Source organism: Bos javanicus, chromosome 14 (genome assembly GCF_032452875.1).
Source record: "Bos javanicus breed banteng chromosome 14, ARS-OSU_banteng_1.0, whole genome shotgun sequence".
Classification (NCBI taxonomy): Eukaryota; Metazoa; Chordata; class Mammalia; order Artiodactyla; family Bovidae; genus Bos; species Bos javanicus.
The window spans coordinates 73360715-73381574 of NC_083881.1; the positions used below are offsets into that span (position 1 = coordinate 73360715).

General features: G+C 39.3%; 2 protein-coding genes across 6 annotated transcripts in view; both read right to left on the bottom strand.

Moving 5' to 3' along the window:
- Positions 1-12252, bottom strand: part of SLC26A7 (solute carrier family 26 member 7) — a 180511-nt gene extending 168259 nt beyond the window's left edge. Inside the window, exon 1 of the mRNA XM_061439400.1 lies at positions 684-12252. The gene's annotated coding sequence lies outside the window, so the exon portion shown is untranslated. The remainder of the gene's footprint in view (positions 1-683) is intronic.
- Positions 12253-15864: 3612 nt separating this feature from the next.
- The window catches only part of LRRC69 (leucine rich repeat containing 69), an 80396-nt gene continuing 75400 nt past the window's right edge, over positions 15865-20860 (bottom strand). For all 5 annotated transcript variants that reach the window (XM_061439405.1, XM_061439403.1, XM_061439404.1 and 2 more), the window contains one exon: positions 15865-16204. In XM_061439405.1, coding sequence (XP_061295389.1) covers positions 16094-16204 — 111 coding nt within the window. In that variant the 3' untranslated portion in view covers positions 15865-16093. The remainder of the gene's footprint in view (positions 16205-20860) is intronic.

Sequence of the window (20860 nt, forward strand, 5' to 3'; positions counted from 1 at the left end):
ATCAAGAAAAGGTGTTTGTTTTTTGTTTTTTGTTTTTTGTTTTTTTTGCTTAATTTATGATGAACCCAAACATCAAAATGATTAACAAAACCAAGTTGGTGCAAATGATTTTCAATACTTGATTTGAATATTTTGAGTATGCTGACCACATCTTGCAAGGTATGACACTGACTGTTCCAATTAACGTCTCCATTTGATCACTGTTAACCTGACCTATGTAACTGGTCTACCTGACCATGGAGCATCGTCCAGCAAGGTACCTTCAGCACGAAATTTCACAAACCTCTTTTGACAAGTTTGATCAGTCACACCTTCTCTATACACTGCACAGAATTTGTGTGTGTGTGTGTTTCAGTTGCACTTTTACCTTTCTTGAAATAATAAGCATAATATGCCAATATGTTGCTTTTTTCTTCCATCTTCAATATGAAATGGCTATAGAAAAATTTACCAATTTTGGTAAGTTTTTTAAAAAAATACATGCTGATAGGACAGCTGTTACCATACAATCTAACAAAATTGTTTCAAATGAAGTTAAAGACAACTAAGTGCTACTAGAGCCATCTTACAGGAAAAAAAGAAAGAATCTTTTGGCCAACCCAATACTTCTATCTGCCTTGCTTGAACTCAGAATTCTAAATTGGACTACAACATTATTTATCTTCAAAAAAATGGTCACATACCTCTGCTTAGTTTGAAGATCTGCATGCCAAATCTCTGGCCAATAGAAGAGGGAGAAGTGGAAGCAATGACAGATTTCACTTCCTTGGGCTCCAAAATCACCATAGATGGTGACTGCAATCACGAAATTTAGAGATGCTTGCTCCTGGGAAGAAAGCTATGACAAACCTAAACAGAGTATTAAAAAGCAGAGACATCACTTTGTCAACAAGTGTCTATATAGTCAAAGTTATGGTTTTTCCAGTAGTTATGTACAGATGTGAGAAAGAAAGAAAAGAAAGCTGAACACTGAATAATTGATGCTTTCAAACTGTGGTGCTGGAGAAGATTCTTGAGAGTCCTTGGACTTCAAGGAGATCAAACTAGTCAATCCTAAAATACATCAACCCTGAATATTCATTAGAAAGACTGATGCTGAAGGTGAAGCTCCAATACTTCGGCCACCTAATACAAAGAGCTGACTCATTGGACAAGACCGATGCTGTGAAAGATTGAATGCAAAAGGAGAAGAGAGCAGCAGAGGATGAGATGGTTGGAGGGCATCACTGACTCAACGGAATGAATTTGAGCAAACTCCAGGAGATAGGGGAGGACAGAGGAGCCTGGTGTGCTACAGTCCATGGGGTCACAAAGAGTTGGAGACAACTTAGGGACTGAACAACAGCAACAAAAATGCCAACTTCATTTTTCTTCTTCAGAGTCTAAACATTGCCATGTCCTCAAGTTGGTTCTAAATACTTAAACTCTTGCCTTTTTTTAAAATCTTCTGGTATTTATATCCTCTGCATTCTGAAGATGATTAACTAAAAGGTCATCCCTACTCTGGGTCAACAAAGATGAATTAATTCAATTGAATTAATGAACTGAGGAGTTAAGAAGAATTCTGAAGCACTGCATCCATGCTCAGAAAGAAAGTTTGCATAGATCTCTTAGTAATATCACCATGGTTTGGTGGGAATGTAAATTTGCCATGATTGCTCTGGTTGTCTTTAATCTAAGGCAATTCTTTATGTCAGCCAGGAGAAATATTTTCATCTATAAATTGCTTTGAATAAATTGACTGGGGGTCTCATTCTAATCTATAAAAATTACATAGAATCTTAAAACTAGCGTGAAGTAAGCAGTGATGAATATGCTTATTAGTAGCACATAGTGTTTATACCTCTCAACTCTTTTACCTGTCTGTACAGAAAGGATTACTTTTCGGGGGCAGCCTATTAACCTGTACTTAAAAGAAAAACTCCATGGAATGAAATTAAGTTTATACTCTCAAAGTCTCCAGTCCAGTGAACAGTCTTTATTATTTGAAGCCATTGTTTTAATTGGCTACTTTAAAAACTACATATATGATCAGAATGTTTTCTGATAAATCTCATGGATTACTCATTCACAGGGAGGTCCCATGAATGAGGGAGCATGACACTTTAGGAGACTTAACATAATTAGGATTGTAAAACTAAGAACAGTAGATTTAAAAATTCAAGGTCTAAACTTCCTTCTGGAATTGATTTCTGAGGTTAGGAATAAGGCAGATTGTATGTATGCTCTTTCCCACACTCTAATCAGGAACTTCAGCAGATAATGCGAAAAATAGTGAGTACAGTGAAAGCAACAAAGCAGTTTCTGAATCTGATGCAGCACTGTATGTACAGGCACTTTCACATCTAACCTCCGTTCTCTGGGAGCACGTCTGGCGAGAAGCAGAAGCATTTAACAGTCAGATCACAGGATGCTCCTTTAAAAGGACAGATATATTCCTCAGGAATAGAGGGGTAGATAGAGAAGAGAGAGGATCCAAAATAGAGAGGGAGAAAATTGACTGAGCTTCGTTAAACTGCCCCAAATTAAAAAGAAAAGTAAGGTAATGTTGAGAGATTTACCAAATTAAAATACAGGAGACCTAGGTAAATTAGCATTTTATATAAATAAGAAATAATTTTTATTTAATATAGATATTCCCCATTCAATATTTGGAACATACTTATACAAAAAGTAAATATATTTATTGTTTACCAGACATACAGATTTTTGCATGGGTCACACTTAGGCTAAGAAGTTATTAGTATTTATCTGAAACAAATTTATATAGGAATCATGTTTTATCTAGCAATCCTAAGTTAAAGTTATCTGCTGTGAATGAAAACATTAGTAGGTATATCAAATAGAATTTTCCCACAAATATGAGTTTCCAAGAACATCTTTTAAAAAATAATGGAAAGGAAATTATGTTTATGTTAACCCACTTCACTGTTTTTCCACAGGCGCTCTTATTTTGATATAGGCAACTTGATTGGAAACACATACCATCGGAGATGTCACATCCTACCACTAGCTTGCTATGTGACTAGTGGCCACATCTGTCAATAAAGCAGCCAGGGCACCCGGTTCTGCCACTTCTTAGATTTGTAATCTCCCACAAGTATGATTAACAGAAGGATTAAGTTAAACTACAGAGCACAAAGGTGATCACAGAATTGACACATACTAGACATTGGTCTGGTGGTGACTAGCAGCAGCAGCAGCAGCAGCAGTACTTAGTAGTTTGTTTTATTATAAGCATGCATACATTACATATAATAGATGGTACTGTCAGAACTGCTTGTAATTCTGTTGATGATCAGTATCAGTTCACTTTCAGGCTAACGTAAGCAGCAGCACTTCCTCTGGAGCAGTTCCTGGAGCCTCCTGCACTAACTTGGTGAAGCAACAGCGTCACCTAGTGGTTGTCAAGTCAGTTGTTCAGTCGCTAAATCGTGTCTGAACCTTTGAGACCCCGTGACTTGCAGCACACCAGGCTTTCCTGTCCTTCACTGTCTCCCTGAGTTTACTCTAACTCATGTCCACTGAGTCAGTTATTCCATCTAACCATCTCATCCTCTGTCCTCTGTCAAGTAAGTAACAAACAATTAAGAACACCTGGATAAAGGTTGCCAGGGCTTGTATCTACATAGACTTTATTATGTCAGTGATGACTTCTGATGGTATTTCATATTTTCTACAATATAGCATATCAAATTAGTCTCACTTTGCATTAAAATGATGCACACACTACTCCCAAAAGGGTCTCAGCTATCTCTGCTTTTACCTAACTTTACCTGACGGTCTAACATATGCTTTCAAAGAAACAAATTCTGACTGTTTTAATTATAAAATTACTCATAGTTTTCAAACTTCTCACAGTTTCTCCTAACTCTACTATTCTCTGAAAATTCCAGCAGAAGGGAAGGAGGGAGTGGGGAGAACTGGAAATCTGAATCTTGAGATTTACTCAATTACCAGCTTCAAATTATTTTCCTTCTATTCAGGTTAGAAGTTTCTGTTTTCATCCTCATGCTGTCAAGAGGATCTATGATTTTCTTTTGGAAAAGAAAAGATCTTATTTTCCTGAAATTCAAATTGAGATATAAATATTCAATTACAAATTTTGTTTCTGAATTAGCTGGACCAGTGTCTACTCCAGTTATATTTTATAGCTTCTGTCCTGGAAGCCTCTTGAGATAAGAGATTTATAGTTCTTATAACGTGAGTAAAATTTTTAAGAAGTAATGAATAATGCAGCTTTTGCTCACTTCCAAAGACATCAAGAGAAATTAAGAATCCCAAATAGCCTTTGGGGAGATTTTACTCTGATTCTACTTAATCTGTTTCTTATATGAGACCATTATAGACATCCAAAGCCAGAATTCCATGGCCTAGTGACAAACAGCAGAGAAGGCAATGGCACCCCACTCCAGTACTCTTGCTTGGAAAATCCCATGGATGGAGAAGCCTGTTAGGCTGCAATCCATGGGGTCGCTAAGAGTCGGACATGACTGAGTGACTTCACTTTCACTTTTCACTTTCATGCATTGGAGAAGGAAATGGCAACCCACTCCAGTGTTCTCGCCTGGAGAATCCCAGGGACAGGGGAGCCTGGTGGGCTGTGGTCTATGGGGTCGCACAGAGTCGGACATGACTGAAGAGACTTAGCATAGCATAGTGGCAAACAGATAGTTAAATTAAGTAAAAATGGCATTAAAACTGGTAATATATTGACTCAGATATAACCTGAGAGTTATTAATCAATGACTGCTAGAAATACGTCCTGAGTTTCTGAGAAATACATACACACATTTCAAACATCCATTAGGAATTTTTCCTTTTAAAGAACCAAACTTTTTTACATACATATTTTAAATCCCCAATGATTCTCCGTCATCAAAATATATCTGTGGCTCCCAGACCTTTCACAGTTTTTCCTTCCCCAGACTCTCCTCCATTCTCGAGTTTTCATAAATATCTCATGACTGACATTATTTCACAATGTTCCTAGACTGGTGAGAATTATGATGCTCTCTTTTTCTCCTGATAAGAATGAGTGAAAATAGCCACATGGATAATTTATTAGACAGCACATGCCAGAGCCCCTATAATCAGTCCCAAACAAGAGCAAAAATACGTCCTGTAAGATTTCTTTCTTTCTCCTCCAGTTGTTCCTTCTCCACCTGATACCAGAGGGAGACAGCTTAGGTACAATTCTACCATGCAAAACTCACAGGCAGGTTTCCCTGTCCTTCACCATCTCCCAGAGTTTGCTCAAACTCAAGGCCATTGAGTCCATGATACAGATGGAAGGAACTGCGTGTAAAGGCCAATGGGAGAAGCAGCATGAAAGCTTCAGGACACTGAAGGGAGTATGATCGGAGAGTGGTGAGCTTAAGAAAAGAGTGGTGTGTGCTGAGATCAGAGGGGAGGTAAGAAAATTACAGAATGAGCCATGTTAAAGAGTTGGGACTTTGTCAAGAACTTAATTGGCAGCCATTGTTGGCTCATAGCAGCTTATTCATGATAGAAGGAAACTGGAAAAAAATCCAAGGTGAAGAATAAATGAATAAATAGTAGTATATTTATATTATGGAACAATAGTCAATAATAAAAAGGAACAAATTCATGATACACATAAACACTATGGATGAATCTCAAAACCGTTATGCTGAGTGAAAAAATGCCTTACAGAAAATACATATAGTGCAATCCTTTTATATGAAGTTCTGAAATGGGCAAAATCTATGGTGGAAAAACATCAGAATAGTTCACTTCCTCTGGGAAATGATGCAAGAATATACTAGAAAGTAGAGCTGCCAGATAGAACACAGGATTTCTAGTTAAATTTGAATTTCAGATAAACTGCAAAGAATTTTCTTGCAAAAGTATATCCTATGGAACATTTGAGACATTATTATATTAAATATTTATCCATTGCTTCAAAATTCAAATTTAACTGGGTGTTCTGTAAAATCTAGCAAAACTACAAGGAAGGGACATGAGAAGATTTTCTGGAATGATGGTAATGCTCCATATCTTGATGAGGGCTTATAAATGCATTTTTGGTGAAGTCATATAAATTTGTGCATGTAAACCAACCATCTTATTGCTGGGAATACACCCTAAGGAAACCAGAATTGAAAGGACACAAGTACGCCAATGTTCATTGCAGCACTATTTACAATAGCTAGGACATGGAAGCAACTTAGACATCCATCAGCAGATGAATGAATAAGGAAGTTTTGGTACATATACACAATGGAATATTACTAAGCTATAAGAAGGAACACATTTGAGTCAGTTCTAATGAGATAAATGAACCTGGATCCTATTATACAGAGTGAAGGAAGTCAGAAAGAGAAAGAGAAAGACAAATACTGTGTATTAATGCATATATATGGAATCAAGAAAGACAGTACCAATGATCCTACAAGCACAGCAGCAAAGGAGACACAGATGTAAAGAACAGACTTTTGGACTCAGTGGGAGAAGGTGATGGTGGGATAATTTGAGAGAATAGCATTGAAACATGTATTACCATATGTAAAATAGATGACCAGTGCAAGTTCAATGCAGGAAGCAGGGCACCCAAAGAGTGGTGTACAACCCAGAGGGATGGGGTGGGGAGGGATGTGGGAGAGGGTTCAGGATGGAGGGGACACATATACACCTGTAGCCGATTCGTGTTGATTTATGGCAAAAACCACCACAATATTGTAAAGTAAAGTGAAAGTTGCTCAGTTGTGTCTGACTCTGCGACACCATGGATTATACAGTCCATGGAATTCTCTAGGCCAGAGTACTGGAGTGGGTAGCCTATCCTTTCTCCAGGGAATTTTCCCAACCCAGGGATCGAACCCTGGTCTCCCACATTGCAGGCGGATTCTTTACAAGCCTAGTCACCAGGGAAGCCCATTGTAAAGTAATTATCCTCCAATTAAAATAAATTAATTAATTTGTTTAAAAAAAAATGTAAATATCAAAGTTACCTCAGAAGAAAGAGAGAAACAAATATTGAACTCTAATTAGTGACATGCGCACTGAAATATTAGAAGGGAAACCACTGACGTCTGCAACTTCAAAAATAAATTAAAAAAATAAGTTGGATCAATGGTTGACTAGAGGGATGTAATAAAGCAGATAGAGTGAAATGTTAACTGTAGAATCTAGATGATGGACTTATGGCTATTCACTGTAAAATTCTTCCAAATTATCTATATGCTTAAGAATTTTTATAATAAAATGTTAGGGGGGAAAAAGTCTTGTTTCCTCTCATGGAGCTTACATTATAGTAGAGGGAGACGGGCAATAAATAAAATTAGTAGGTAAATTACAGAGTGAAATAGAAGGAATGGGAAAAGCAATCAGAAGGGAAGGGGTGAAGTAGGAGCTGGGGGTGAAACTCACAATTGAAATATGGCGGCCAGGGAGGCACTTCCCATAGGCTGGAGGGACTGAGCAGGCACATCTGAGAGAAGAGCCAGCAGATGGGGGATGAGAGAAAGTGCAGACTGAGGTGGGGAGACTGATCCAGTTTATTTTAAAGGAATTCCTCTCTGCTCATTGTACCATGGAATTAGTAACTGGCGACAAACAGAATTTATTAATAATCCTAAAATGTACGTCTTTCTATTTGAATCTACCTTCCCACAACACAGACAATAACAAATTTATAACAGTAAAAGAGATGAGTTTCTCTTTTTTACTCAGCTATGTCTTTCTGAGGCAAGTGTGAGTGAACCAAAAAATTCCAGAGAGGACCCACAAAAGAGACAGAGAAATACTAAATCCAAATAACTCACAAAAAGTTAATGCTTCAGTTGCTTCAACTTCATTTGAGTAAATAAAAGTTTGTTGTAATTGTTAGAAAATGAAAATATTTTGCAGTGTTTCAGATTCTAACATAATGCTAGAATTTCAGAAGGATTATAGATTGGCAAGAAGAGACCACAATCTCATATGCCAATGAAAATGAAAGTCTCTCAGTCGTGTCTGACTCTTTGTGACCCCGAGCGACTCAACAGTCCATGGAATTCTCCAGGCCAGAATACTGGAGTGGGTAGCCTTTCCCTTCTCCAGGGGATCTTCCCAACCCAGGGATGGAACCCAGGTCTCCAGCATTGCATGCATATGCCAATGGACACCCATATATATGTGGAGTAACATTAAATTTCTCATTTAATTAAATGGTTCTGAACATAGGGCAGAAGCAGATGCATCCTTCCCCAGATGCATCCTTCCTGTGATCATGCACGATCATGCGTTCAGCAAAACTAAGTCTCCTGAGCTCAGAGTCATGCTTTCTCTTCAGCACACATTTAGTTATTGATGCTTTCTAGCGTTCTTCCTGCACTTTTTGCCTTTCAAAGACTCAGCTGATTCCTATTCATTATACCCACAGAATTCATTCCCTCACTTGTTTCAGATTTTTGATCAAATATTACCCTATCAGACCCAGATTACTCTCTATAAAATGTATCCTTGGGGACTTTCCGGGTGGTCCAGTGGTTAAGAATCCACCCTCCGACGCAGGGGAGGCAGGCTTGATCCCTGGTTGGGGAACTAAGACCCAACATGTGGCAGGGCAGCTAAGCCCATGTGCAGCCCCCAGAGAAAGGCCAAGTGATGCAAGGAAGAGTCCACACACCATGGTGAACACCCAGTGCAGCCAAAATGCTTTTTAAAAAGTGTTCTCATCATTTCTCTATCTCTTGAATCCTATTTTATTTCTCTTCAAAGTACATATCACCATATTATTTGTCTGGCTTTTATTGTTTGCCTCCCCAACCCCATCAGAATATAAGCTTTCTAAAATCAGAGACTTGCCAGTTTTGTTCACTGCTATATTCCTAGAACAGAAAACAGTGCCTGGTAGACAGGAGCCCCTCAATAAATATTTGCTTAATACATGAATAAATAATTTGTGAAGAATAGAATCAATTCTATTTTGGATAGTGAAGTTTGGAAACCTGGGTTAAAAATGAAGAAAGAGATTTAGCAGCTACTCCCCTAGCTGCGGTAAGTGAATCTAAATGAAACTGGTGGGAATAGGTGAGTTCCTTCAGGTAAAGAAAAAGTGCTAAGAGACAATAAAATGGGACTAAGAGAAATCTCCTCATAGAACCGTTGGTCTTGTGTGAAGATATAGAAGACAACTCAGTTAAAGCTATGGGCAAGAGGCCATCAGGAAAATAATGATCCTAAGGCATAAAGTTCCAAGAGGCAGAAGATGCTCAAACAAGACCAAACCTACACAACAGCCAGATGAGGAGCAGCTGGATTGGTAGGAAGTCACTGATGACCTCTGAAAGGCCATTTTTGGAATAATCTGGCAGAAACAAAGTCTCCGTAACTTGAGATATGAAGTGGGGGGTAAAAAACGTGGAGGCGGACAGTCAACAGTCTCCATGTCCCCTGAGCTTCAAGAATACCTGAAATGCTTGGTGAATAAGTGAACACATAGATAAATGAATGAATACAATTTTCTCCCCAAAACCAAGGTTGGTACATAAATTGTAGCTGAAGTCATGAGATTAAAATGGTAAACAAACATGCTTTTCAACAACATAGGTTGCATAAGGTATTTCCCTAATCAAAATCAATTTTCTCAGTAGTTTTCCCTCGGCAAACATACACATTTTATTCCTGCAACTCATTTTTAAGTGAGCTCCTATGACTTTCATTTGTACCTTTTTGTTTGTTTGTTTGTTTTGTTTGTTTAAAATGCATTCTTGGTTAATGGAGCCTTTAGAAATTTTCCTGGAGCAACTCTGTCTCAGTGGGGCTTGACTCTTGCATTCTACCGAACTGAGAGCCTCTCAGTTAAGCTCCATTTATTTAGCTTCTCAGGCATGCCAGAGGCAGCCCTGCTGCATGAACGACCATGTCCTGAAGTGAACTAAAAAAAGGCCCAGTTAGGAAGGTAACATGGTAATAAAACATACGTAAGATGAAAAATCACTCAGCTTTCCATAAGAACCACCACCAATTAGTCACATGAATAGTGGGGTTTAAAAATAAATTATAATTAAATTTCTTGCTTTTCTAAGATAAACAGCAAATTTATCTTAGTCTGTCCCTGGGGTCTCAAACAAGCATGTGCATCAAAATCACCTGGAGGAGCTTTCAATCACAGACTGTTGTACTATACTCTCCTGGTTTCTGATTCAGTGGTTCTGGGTGGGGACAGATAATTTGTTCTTCCAACAAGTTTTCAAGTGATGTGGATGCTGCTGGACAGAACACTTCCAAGAGCTACTCATCTATGCAAACTGTACTACACATTCTCATAACTTCCCCCCCCCTACTTTTCTGTTGTCCCACAGAGAAAAGGAGCCAAACTCTCATCCCAGCACTACTTCCCATGGTTTTCTTGTGGGAAAAAAAATTGACAAGCTTTAAAAGCAAGAACAAAGTGATGCTAGGAGTAACCAAGCCTGGGTTTTCAGCTTCTACTCATTTTTAAGTGGAATGAAGGCTTTATCTTAGTCAAGAGGACTTTAGTATCCTTAAGAAAAAGAAGATGGTGGGATCACTGTCCTCATTTCATATTGTACTTCAAAGCTAAAGTAATCAAAATATCATGGTATTGACAGAAAAATATACACAGATCAATGAAACAGAATTGAGAGCTCAGAAATAAATCCACACATATATGGACAGTTAATTTACAATACAGGAGCAAAAACCATACAATGGAGAAAGGACAGTCTCTTCAATAAGTGGTACTGGAAAACTGAACAGCCACATACAAAAGAACGAAAATAGACCATCATCTTACATCGTACACATAACTCAGCTTTAAAGAACTGAATGTAAAACCAGAAACCATAAAACTCCTGGAAAAAACACAGACATTACACTCTTTGACACTGGTCTTAGCAATATATTTCTAGGTATGTCTCTTCAGGGAAAGCAAACAAAAACAAAAATAAATTTCCAGTATTCTTGCCAGGAGAATCCCATGGACAGAGGAGCCTGGCAGGTTACAGTCCATGAAGTCGCAAGAGTTGGACACGACTTAGCAACTAAACCACCAGCACCACATCAAACTAAAATGCTTTTGCAGGCAAAGGAAACCATCAACACCAAGAAAAGACAACCTCCAACAGGAGAAGACATTTGCGTATCAAATAAGGCATTAACATCCAAAATATGTAAAGAACTCATAAAACTCAACAACAAAAAGCCTGATTCAAAAATGGGCAGAGGATCTGAATAGACATTTTTCCAAGGAAGACATACAGAAGGCCAACAGGCATATGAAAAAATGTTCGACATCACTAATTACTAGGGAAATCAAAACCATGAGATATCACCTCCTACCCATTAGAATGGATACTACCAAAAAGGTGAAAAACAACGATCACTGGCGAGGATGTGGAGAAAAGGGAACCCTCACACACTGTTGGTGGGAAAGTAAATTGGTGCAGCCTCTGTGGAAAATGGTATGAAGTGAAGTGAAGTCACTCAGTCGTGTCCGACTCTGCGACCCCATGGACTGTAGCCCACCAGGCTCCTCTTCCATGGGATTTTCCAGGCAAGAATACTGGAGTGGGTTGCCATTTCCTTCTCCAGAAAACAGTATGGAGGTTCTTCAAAAAATTAAAAATATGTATGTGTCGATGCAATCATCCAATTTATCTGCTCCTCCCACCCTTTACACCCCATAACCATGAGTTTATTTTCTACATGTGTAACTCTATTTTAGTTTTAAGAATATATATGTGTTTAAAAGTTCATGTGTAGCCTTTTTTTTAGTTTCCATGTATAAGTGACATCATGTGATATTTGTCTTTCTCTGCCTGACTTACTTCACTCAGTATGAGACTCTAGGTCCATTCATGTTGCTGCGAATGGCATATATATACAATAGATAACTACTAAGGGCCTACTGTATAGCACGAGAAACTCTACTCAGTACTCTGTAATGGCTTATGGGGGAAAGAATCTAAAAAAGAGTGGATATATGTATTTGTGTAATAGATTCACTTTACCATACACCTGAAACTAACAATGAAAAGGACATCTTTTTTTAGGTGTTAGTTCTAGAAGGTCTCACGCTGCTTATTTAACTTCTATGCAGAGTACATCATGAGAAACGCTGGACTGGAAGAAACACAAGCTGGAATCAAGATTGCCGGGAGAAATATCAATAACCTCAGATATGCAGATGACACCACCCTTATGGCAGAAAGTGAAGAGGAACTCAAAAGCCTCTTGATGAACGTGAAAGTGGAGAGTGAAAAAGTTGGCCTAAAGCTCAACATTCAGAAAATGAAGATCATGGCATCCGGTCCCACCACTTCAGGGAAATAGACGGGGAAACAGTGTCAGACTTTATTTTTCTGGGCTCCAAAATCACTGCAGATGGTGACTGCAGCCATGAAATTAAAAGACACTTACTCCTTGGAAGGAAAGTTATGACCAACCTAGATAGCATATTCAAAAGCAGAGACATTACTTTGAAAACAAAGGTCCGTCTAGTCAAGGCTATGGTTTTTCCTGTGGTCATGTATGGATGTGAGAGTTGGACTGTGAAGAAGGCTGAGCGCCGAAGAATTGATGCTTTTGAACTGTGGTGTTGGAGAAGACTTGAGAGTCCCTTGGACTACAGGGAGATCCAACCAGTCCATTCTGAAGGAGATCAGTCCTGGGATTTCTTTGGAAGGAATGATGCTAAAGCTGAAACTCCAGTACTTTGGCCACCTCATGCAAAGAGTTGACTCTTTGGAAAAGACTCTGATGTCGAGGGATTGGGGGCAGGAGGAGAAGGGGACGACAGAGGATGAGATGGCTGGATGGCATCACTGACTAGATGGACGTGAGTCTGAGTGAACTCCGGGAGTTGGTGATGGACAGGGAGGCCTGGCGTGCTGCGATTCATGGGGTCGCAAAGAGTCAGACACGACTGAGCGACTGATCTGATCTGATTTGATCTGATCTAGAAGGTCTTGTAAGTCTTCATAGAACCATTCAGCTTTTTCAGCATTACTGGTCAAGGCATAGACTATGATACTGAATGGCTTGCCTTGGAAATCAACAGAGATCATTCTGTCGTTCTTGAGATTGCATCCAAGTACTGCATTTCAGACTCTTGTTGACTATGATGGTTACTCCATTTCTTCTAAGGGATTCTCGCCACAGTAGTAAGTAAAATGGTCATCGGAGTTAAATTCACCCATTCCAGTCTATTTTAATTTGCTGATTCCTAAAATGTTGACATTCACTCTTGCCATCTCCTGTTTGATCACTTCCAATTTACCTTGATTCATGGACCTAACATTCCAGGTTCCTATGCAATATTGCTCTTTACAGCATCGGACTTACTTCCATCACCAGTCACATCCATAACTGGGTGTTGTTATTGCTTTGGCTCCGTCTCTTCATTCTTTCTGGAGTTATTTCTCCACTGATCTCCAGTAGCATATTGGGCACCTACCCACCTGGGGAGTTCCTCTTTCAGTGTCCTATCTTTTTAGCTTTTCATACTGTTCATGGGGTTCTCAAGGCAAGAATACTGAAGTGGTTTGCCATTCGCTTCTCCAGTGGACTGCATTTTGTCAGAACTCTCCACCATGACCCGCCTGTCTTGGGTGGCCCTACACTGCATAGTTTCATTGAGTTAGACAAGGCTCTGATCCATGTGATCAGATTGTGTTTTTCAGGCTGTCCGCCCTCTGATGGATAAGGATAAGAGGCTTATGGAAGCTTCCTGATGGGAGAGACTGGCTGTGGTGGAAACTGGGTCTTATTCTGATTGGTGGGGCCATGCTCAGTAAATCTTTAGTTTTCTATTGATGGGTGGAGCTTTGTTCCCTCCCTATTATTTACCTGGGGCCAAACTATGGTGGAGGTGATGAAGATAACGGTGACCTCCTTCAAAGGATCCCATGCATGCACTGCTACACTCAGTGCCCCCAACCCTGCAGCAGGCCACTACAAACCCACACCTCTACCGGAGACTCCTGGACACTCACGGGCAAGTCTGGGTCAGTCTCTTGTGGGGTCACTGCTCCTTTCTCCTGGGTCCTGGTGCACACAAGGTTCTGTTTATGCCCTCCAAGAATCTATTTCCCAGTCCTCTGTAAGTTCTGGCAGCTCTATGGTGGGGTTAATGGCGACCTCCTCGAAAAGGGCTTATGCCACACCCAAGTCTGTTGCACCCAGAGCCCCTGTCCCTGTGGCAGTCCACTGCCGACCCATACCTCCACAGGAGATGCTCAAACACTCTTGAGAGTCCCTCGGACTGCAAGGAGATCCAACCAGTCTATCCTAAAGGAAATCAGTCCTGAATATTCATTGGAAGGATGAATGCTGAAGCTGAAACTCCAATACTTCGGCCACCTGATGCAAAAAGCTGATTCATTGGAAAAGACCCTGATGCTGGGAAAGATTGAAGGTGGGAGGAGAAGGGGATGACAGAGGATGAGATGGTTGGATGGCATCACCAACTCAAGGGACATGAGTTTTGAGTAAACTCCAGGAGTTGGTGATGGACAGGGAGGCCTGGCATGCTGCAGTCCACGGGGTCACAAAGAGTCAGACATGACTGAGCAACTGAACTGAAATTAACAATATTATAAATCAATTATACTTCAGTACAAAAATGTTTTAATTAAAAATAGAACTATTACATGATCCAGCTATTCTACTTCTGTATATTTATCTGAAGAATATAAAAACATTGATTTGAAAAGACATACGCCCCCTATGTTCATTGCAGCATTATTTACAAATAGCAAAGATATGGGAACAACCTAAGTGTTCATGAATGATGAATGGATGAAGATATGGGATATTACATAATACTGCTGCTGCTGCTGCTAAGTCGCTTCAGTCATGTCCAACTCCTAGCGACCCCATGGACTGCAGCCTACCAGGCTCCTCTGTCCATGGGATTTGCCAGGCAAGAGTACTGGAATGGGTTGCCATTGCCTTCTCCATTATATAATACTCAGTTCAGTTCAGTTCAGTTGCTCAGTCATGTCCGACTCTTTGCGACCCCATGAATCGCAGCACGCCAGGCCTCCCTGTCCATCACCAACTCCCGGAGTTCACTCAGACTCACGTCCATCGAGTCAGTGATGCCATCCAGCCATCTCATCCTCTGTCGTCCCCTTCTCCTCCTGCCCCCAATTCCTCCCAGCATCAGAGTCTTTTCCAATGAGTCAACTCTTTGCATGAGGTGGCCAAAGTACTGGAGTTTCAGCTTTAGCATCATTCCTTCCAAGGAAATCCCAGGACTGATCTCCTTCAGAATTGACTGGTTGGATCTCCCTGCAGTCCAAGGGACTCTCAAGAGTCTTCTCCAACACCAAAGTTCAAAAGCATCAATTCTTCGGCGCTCAGCTTTCTTCACAGTCCAACTCTCACCTCAGTCATAAAAAAATAAGATGCGATATTGCCATTTACTACAACAGGGATGGACCTTGAGGGGATTACACTAAATGAAATAAGAGAAAGACCAATATTATACGATTTCCCTCATATGTGGAATATAAAACAAAATAAGCAAGCAAAATAAACACACAGATACCGAGAACATTCTAGTGATTACCAGAAGGGAAGGGGGTTGGGGAGGGCAAAGCGGATAAAGGGGATTAACCGTATGGCAGTGAACGGAGACTAAACTTCTGGTAGTGTGCACAGGAGCTGAAACAGAATGTTGACTATACCAAACTTATATGTTATAAACCAATATTACCTTAATAAAGACAGAAAAGAAAGATTTTAGTGCCTCTTAGAAAATAAGAACGCAACTGAAATCATAATTGAACTATCTAGCACTAAAATGTGATTCTCTTTCACTTGCAAAATACCCATAAAATAAATACTTGACCCCATCAAAATAAAATGACAGAAAAAAATGACACTCAATTGCCACACACACTGATTTTTCTATTTTTATTTTATTTTTCAGCACACTTAAGAGTCTAAACAATCTAAAGTTAGACTGTGGTGCTTAAACTGGTCCTTTACTTTTCTTTTCTTCCTTTACTTAAGGTATTGACAAAGAGCAGGGTATCATAAGCTGGGCATAATCTGACTATGTGCGCAGAGCTGATGGGTAAGTCATGTGAGGCTCTAAATGAGCTACTTACCTGCTCTATACCTGAGCAATTCCAAAGATGTTAGGGTTACGTTGGTAAAAACATTTATAAGAACAAATTAATATTCGAAGAGGTACCAGCTGTAGATTTCTGCTTATTTTCCAGTTCTAAAAAGTAAAGATTAAAAATAAAATTAAGGCACTACTCAATAAATATTTTAAACATTTACAATATTTTAAGTATTTTAAGTAAATAAAATAAATATTAGCTTTCTCGGAGATTTCAGAATATTGATTTCTAAAGTACATACTAAACTGTTTATGCTTGATTTGCTCTTTTCCCACACACAAATAAACAAACTTAACTAGTTAACAAGGGCATGCTGCTATGTGCTGTGCTTAGTCGCTCAGTTGTGTCTGACACTTTGTGACCCCAAGGACTGTAGCCCACCAGGCTCCTCTCTCCATGGGATTCTCCAGGCAAGAATCCTGGAGTGAGTTGCCATTCCCTTCTCCAGGGGATCTTCCCAACCCAGGATCACAGCCAGGTCTTCTTCACTGCTGGTGGATTCTTTACTGCCTGAGCCACCATTGAAGCCCTAAGAAGGGCATACTCAACACTAAATAAAATTCAAATGATAAAAGATTATCTAGGCTTTTATCCAAAGATATTACTGTATTGCTTAGTTGTAAAGTTTCTGGGATGAAGGCAAAAAAATGATACAGAATCCATACAAACCTGATTCTGATCTACAGGGATGTTAAACTGATCAATAAACAGAGACTAACTGAACACTTCGATACACATCTCAGTTTTACCTAGCATCCATTTCTCATGGAAATTAATCTTCCTAGAACTCTGTTTATTGTCTGCAATGTTCATTAAGATTTTCACGGGCTAGGTTTCAAGCAAGTTGATCAATATAGGACTTAAGTTTTTGTACTTACAATATCTCTCATCTTACTTCTAAATGTACAAATAAGGAATTTTAGAACATATACACTAAGTTGGTGTACATGTTCTGACCACTTCAATTCAATTCAGTTCAGTCATTCAGTCATATCCAACTCTTTGCAGCCCCATGGACTGCAGCAGACAGGCCTCTCTGTCCATCACCAACTCTCAGAGTTTACTCAAACTCATGTCCATTGAGTCGGTGATGCCATGCAACCATCTCATCCTCTGTCATCCCCTTCTCCTCCCACCAACAACCTTTCACAGCATCAGGGTCTTTTCAAATAAGTCAATTTTTCGCATCAGGTGGCCAAAGTATTGACCTCTTAGTGTACATGTTCTGACCACTATATTTGAAATAATGGCAACCTCAAAGCTTACCATTTATTTGCTTTATAAGCAACTTCTGAGGTCAACACAGGTCTCAGTGAGAGAGTCCAAAACAGAGTCAAAGTTTAATTGGTTGATAACGCTACTTAGTTTTATCATTAACCAACCCACTGGGCTATCATTATCACAATCCACAGTAAGAGATTTCATTACTGTTCTGTTCACTCTTCCATAAAAGAACACCCTGGGCCTATTTAAAGGTTAAAGCACCTAAATACAGCTATTAATCCACCCTCAAGAGAGTAATAACCTTTCAACCTTGGTGATAAATCAATGAAGAGCCAAAGGCTCAGAGAATACATGGCACTATTCTAATGATAAAATATTTTGGATGAGGGTAAAAATTGGAATCTCTACAAATCTGACTTATTTCCTAGAAGTTTATGTGATCAACCAGGAAACATGACTGAAATTCCCTAATGGGAATCTTATTTTTTGTCTGTCAGCACCCATTTCCCACCAGCTGGCACAAAAGCCCACCTCTTCCTTTAAGGAACTACCCATTCTCCAATTTCAGTGCAAATGTTATGAAAGAGAGAGGGCAACTGATCCCACTACCACAGCCATGTAAGCACATAGCCCAAGAGCTTCCAAGAAAACCGATAATCATCAGCCCCAAAGCTTTCCCTGAATCTGTTGAGAGAAGAAGCGCTCCCTCCACAGCCAGAAGACACAATTGAAAGAACTCTAACCTGAGAGCAAGGGCGCCCCCAGTGGCTCAGTGGTAAAGATCCACCTCCAGAGCAGGAGCCACAGGAGATGCAGGTTCGATCCCTGGGTCAGGAAGATCCCCAGGAGGAGGGCATGGCAACCCACTCCAGTACTCTTGCCTGGACAATCCCATGGACAGAGGAGCCTGGTGGGCTACACTCCACAGGATCACAAAGAGTAAGACACGACTGAAGCAACTTAGCACACATGCACACAATCTGAGCTGCTGCTCCTGCTGCTAAGTCGCTTCAGTCGTGTCCAACTCTGTGCAACCCCAGAGATGGCAGCCCACCAGGCTCCCCTGTCCCTGGGATTCTCCAGGCAAGAACACTGGAGTGGGTTGCCATTTCCTTCTCCAATGCATGAAAGTGAAAAGTGAAAGTGAAGTCACTCAGTTGTGTCCAACTCCTAGCGACCCCATGGACTGCAGCCTACCAGGCTCCTCAGTCCATGGGATTTTCCAGGCAAGAGTACTGGAGTGGGGTGCCATTGACTTCTCCAACACAATCTGAGAGAAAAGCCAAAACAAAGGAAACCAGGAGGACAAATTCTGGATGAATAAATTTGGATACCCAACCCAGCATGACTAAATATTCAGCCAGACTTATCCCTAGACCTTCTTCATTACTTGAGTTAGTGTGTGAGGTGGGTTTCTTTTACTTGCAGCTAGGAGTTATGACAAATTACAAACAACCAAAAACCTGTACCCTATTAGGCAAAAGGGTCAAAGATACAAAGATACATAAGGAACAATCCCTGCCTCTAAGAATCTTTCAGCAACTAGTTGGAAATGTAAGACATAAGCACAAAAAAATAACTAGAAACATAAGGCTCAATCCACTGATATGTTCTGCATGGGTGCAGAGAAAAGACACATCACCATAGGCGGCATATGAAGCAAGACTTCCCAATATAACAAAACAGTGAACTTCCCAATATAACAAAAACAGGGTTTTAAGGATGTCTAGGATGTGGCTACCTGGAGAAGATACAAAAAGACATTTTTTAATAGAAAAGGTTAACTATGAGAGCAGTAATTCAAGAATGTTCATTTTGTATTGGGGAAACAATATACTCTATATATAAACAATAAACAGATCATAAAATGTTGACTCATGGGACATCAACAATAAATATTAGTCTAAAGATAAAAAGAATTCATAAGTAGTTGTACAATATCAGACACATTATGTATAATAATTCAAATCTACTCTATATGAGATCAAATTGATTAATAGCTTATAATGGTTAAATGTTGAAATGGTACTTAAAGAACTAATGACAAAAGCCGAAATCTAAATGTGGCCTTTCCATATACATAGTAGATAACCCTCTCATCTAATAAGCTATTCCTGTTGACGACTGTAACACATCTCATCCAGAACTAAAGGCTATCAAAATATACCATGCTACATGCACTTCACTCAGCTTCTGTTTAAGAAACCAGGACAAAGAGCAGAGCCATGAACCAAGAGGAGGAGGTTGAAGAAAGACAAACACAAACCAAGAAAGCAACTTGGCCATAGAGTGATCCAGTTCTCTTTGTCCAGTTTCTCCATGAGGTGAAAAGTTCATAACAGAAACTATTAAAAGCATTTCCTATTTCCGCCGTGGTTTTAGCCATTCTCCCTCGTGTCTTTAAGAAACTGCATGAGCAGAATTTGACTTGGCACTTGCTGCAAGCAGGAATGCAAGATGTCTGTGTTCCTCATTCCTTTTCTGGAGGGTATTATTGTTTAATTAGAATACAATGTTTTATTTAAATTTTTTCATAAATTTTTTATTAAAATGTATTTAATCTTATTTTACCAAAAGCCATTATCAGCTTTGTATTGAACAACTTGTGGTTATTCTCTAAGTTAATAATTACTATTTATAACATCATATATCTCACGGCTATTAATTGTTTCCTGGAAATTTTACTGAGAAAAATGGACTCAATATAATTCCTTGGTAATATACTTTTCCATCTAAACCCACTGAACTCAGTAATGCTTACATGAGAAAAGAAAGTCTCTAATACCTTGACTCCTGATACCATTTAAGTTTCTATTTCCATTTGTGGCACTGTCACCAGTATGACATATATTTCTACTTGTATAACATACATCCATTTGAAATAAGCATTTACAAAGGAATTATGACACACAGAGTAGACATGTCTTCAAAAACCTCAACTAATAAAACCTCGTAACTCCATCAAAGATAAATACTGCTTTGTTGTTTACAGTTAGAAACTGAAACGCTTAAACATCCTTTTTATCAAGCCAAAGTCAGAGAAGAAGAAAAGGAGTTGGTTTATGATTTTATATCTTTTTAGCAAAAAGCTTTAAAATGTGAAATGCTATACTAAAGTCTAATTTTCTCTTTAGTCTCTACAGTAAAATGCATTATTTCATAAAGGAAATAAACATGATTATAATCCTCTCCGTATTTTAAGGAAAAATAGTCTTCCACTTTAAGTTTGAAAATGCATGCTTACTAAGTTTTATATTCATTGAATGGTGGAATTGAGAGTTGTTTTTAAAATATGCCTGAGTGACAACTACCATATTTTAAGCTTTAAGAAATCAATAAGTATCAAAATATATATTTATATCATATAGTATAAAGCAGAGCTTTGGATAAAGTTTCAGTATTTCATGAAGTGCAAGGACTAGGAAAGGAGAGATAGATGCCTTTCTTTTTTCTTAGGAAAAGGTATCATGGTAGACAGGAAAAAGGCTCCCCCAGAATATCCAGGTCTTAAACTCTGGAACCTGTGACTA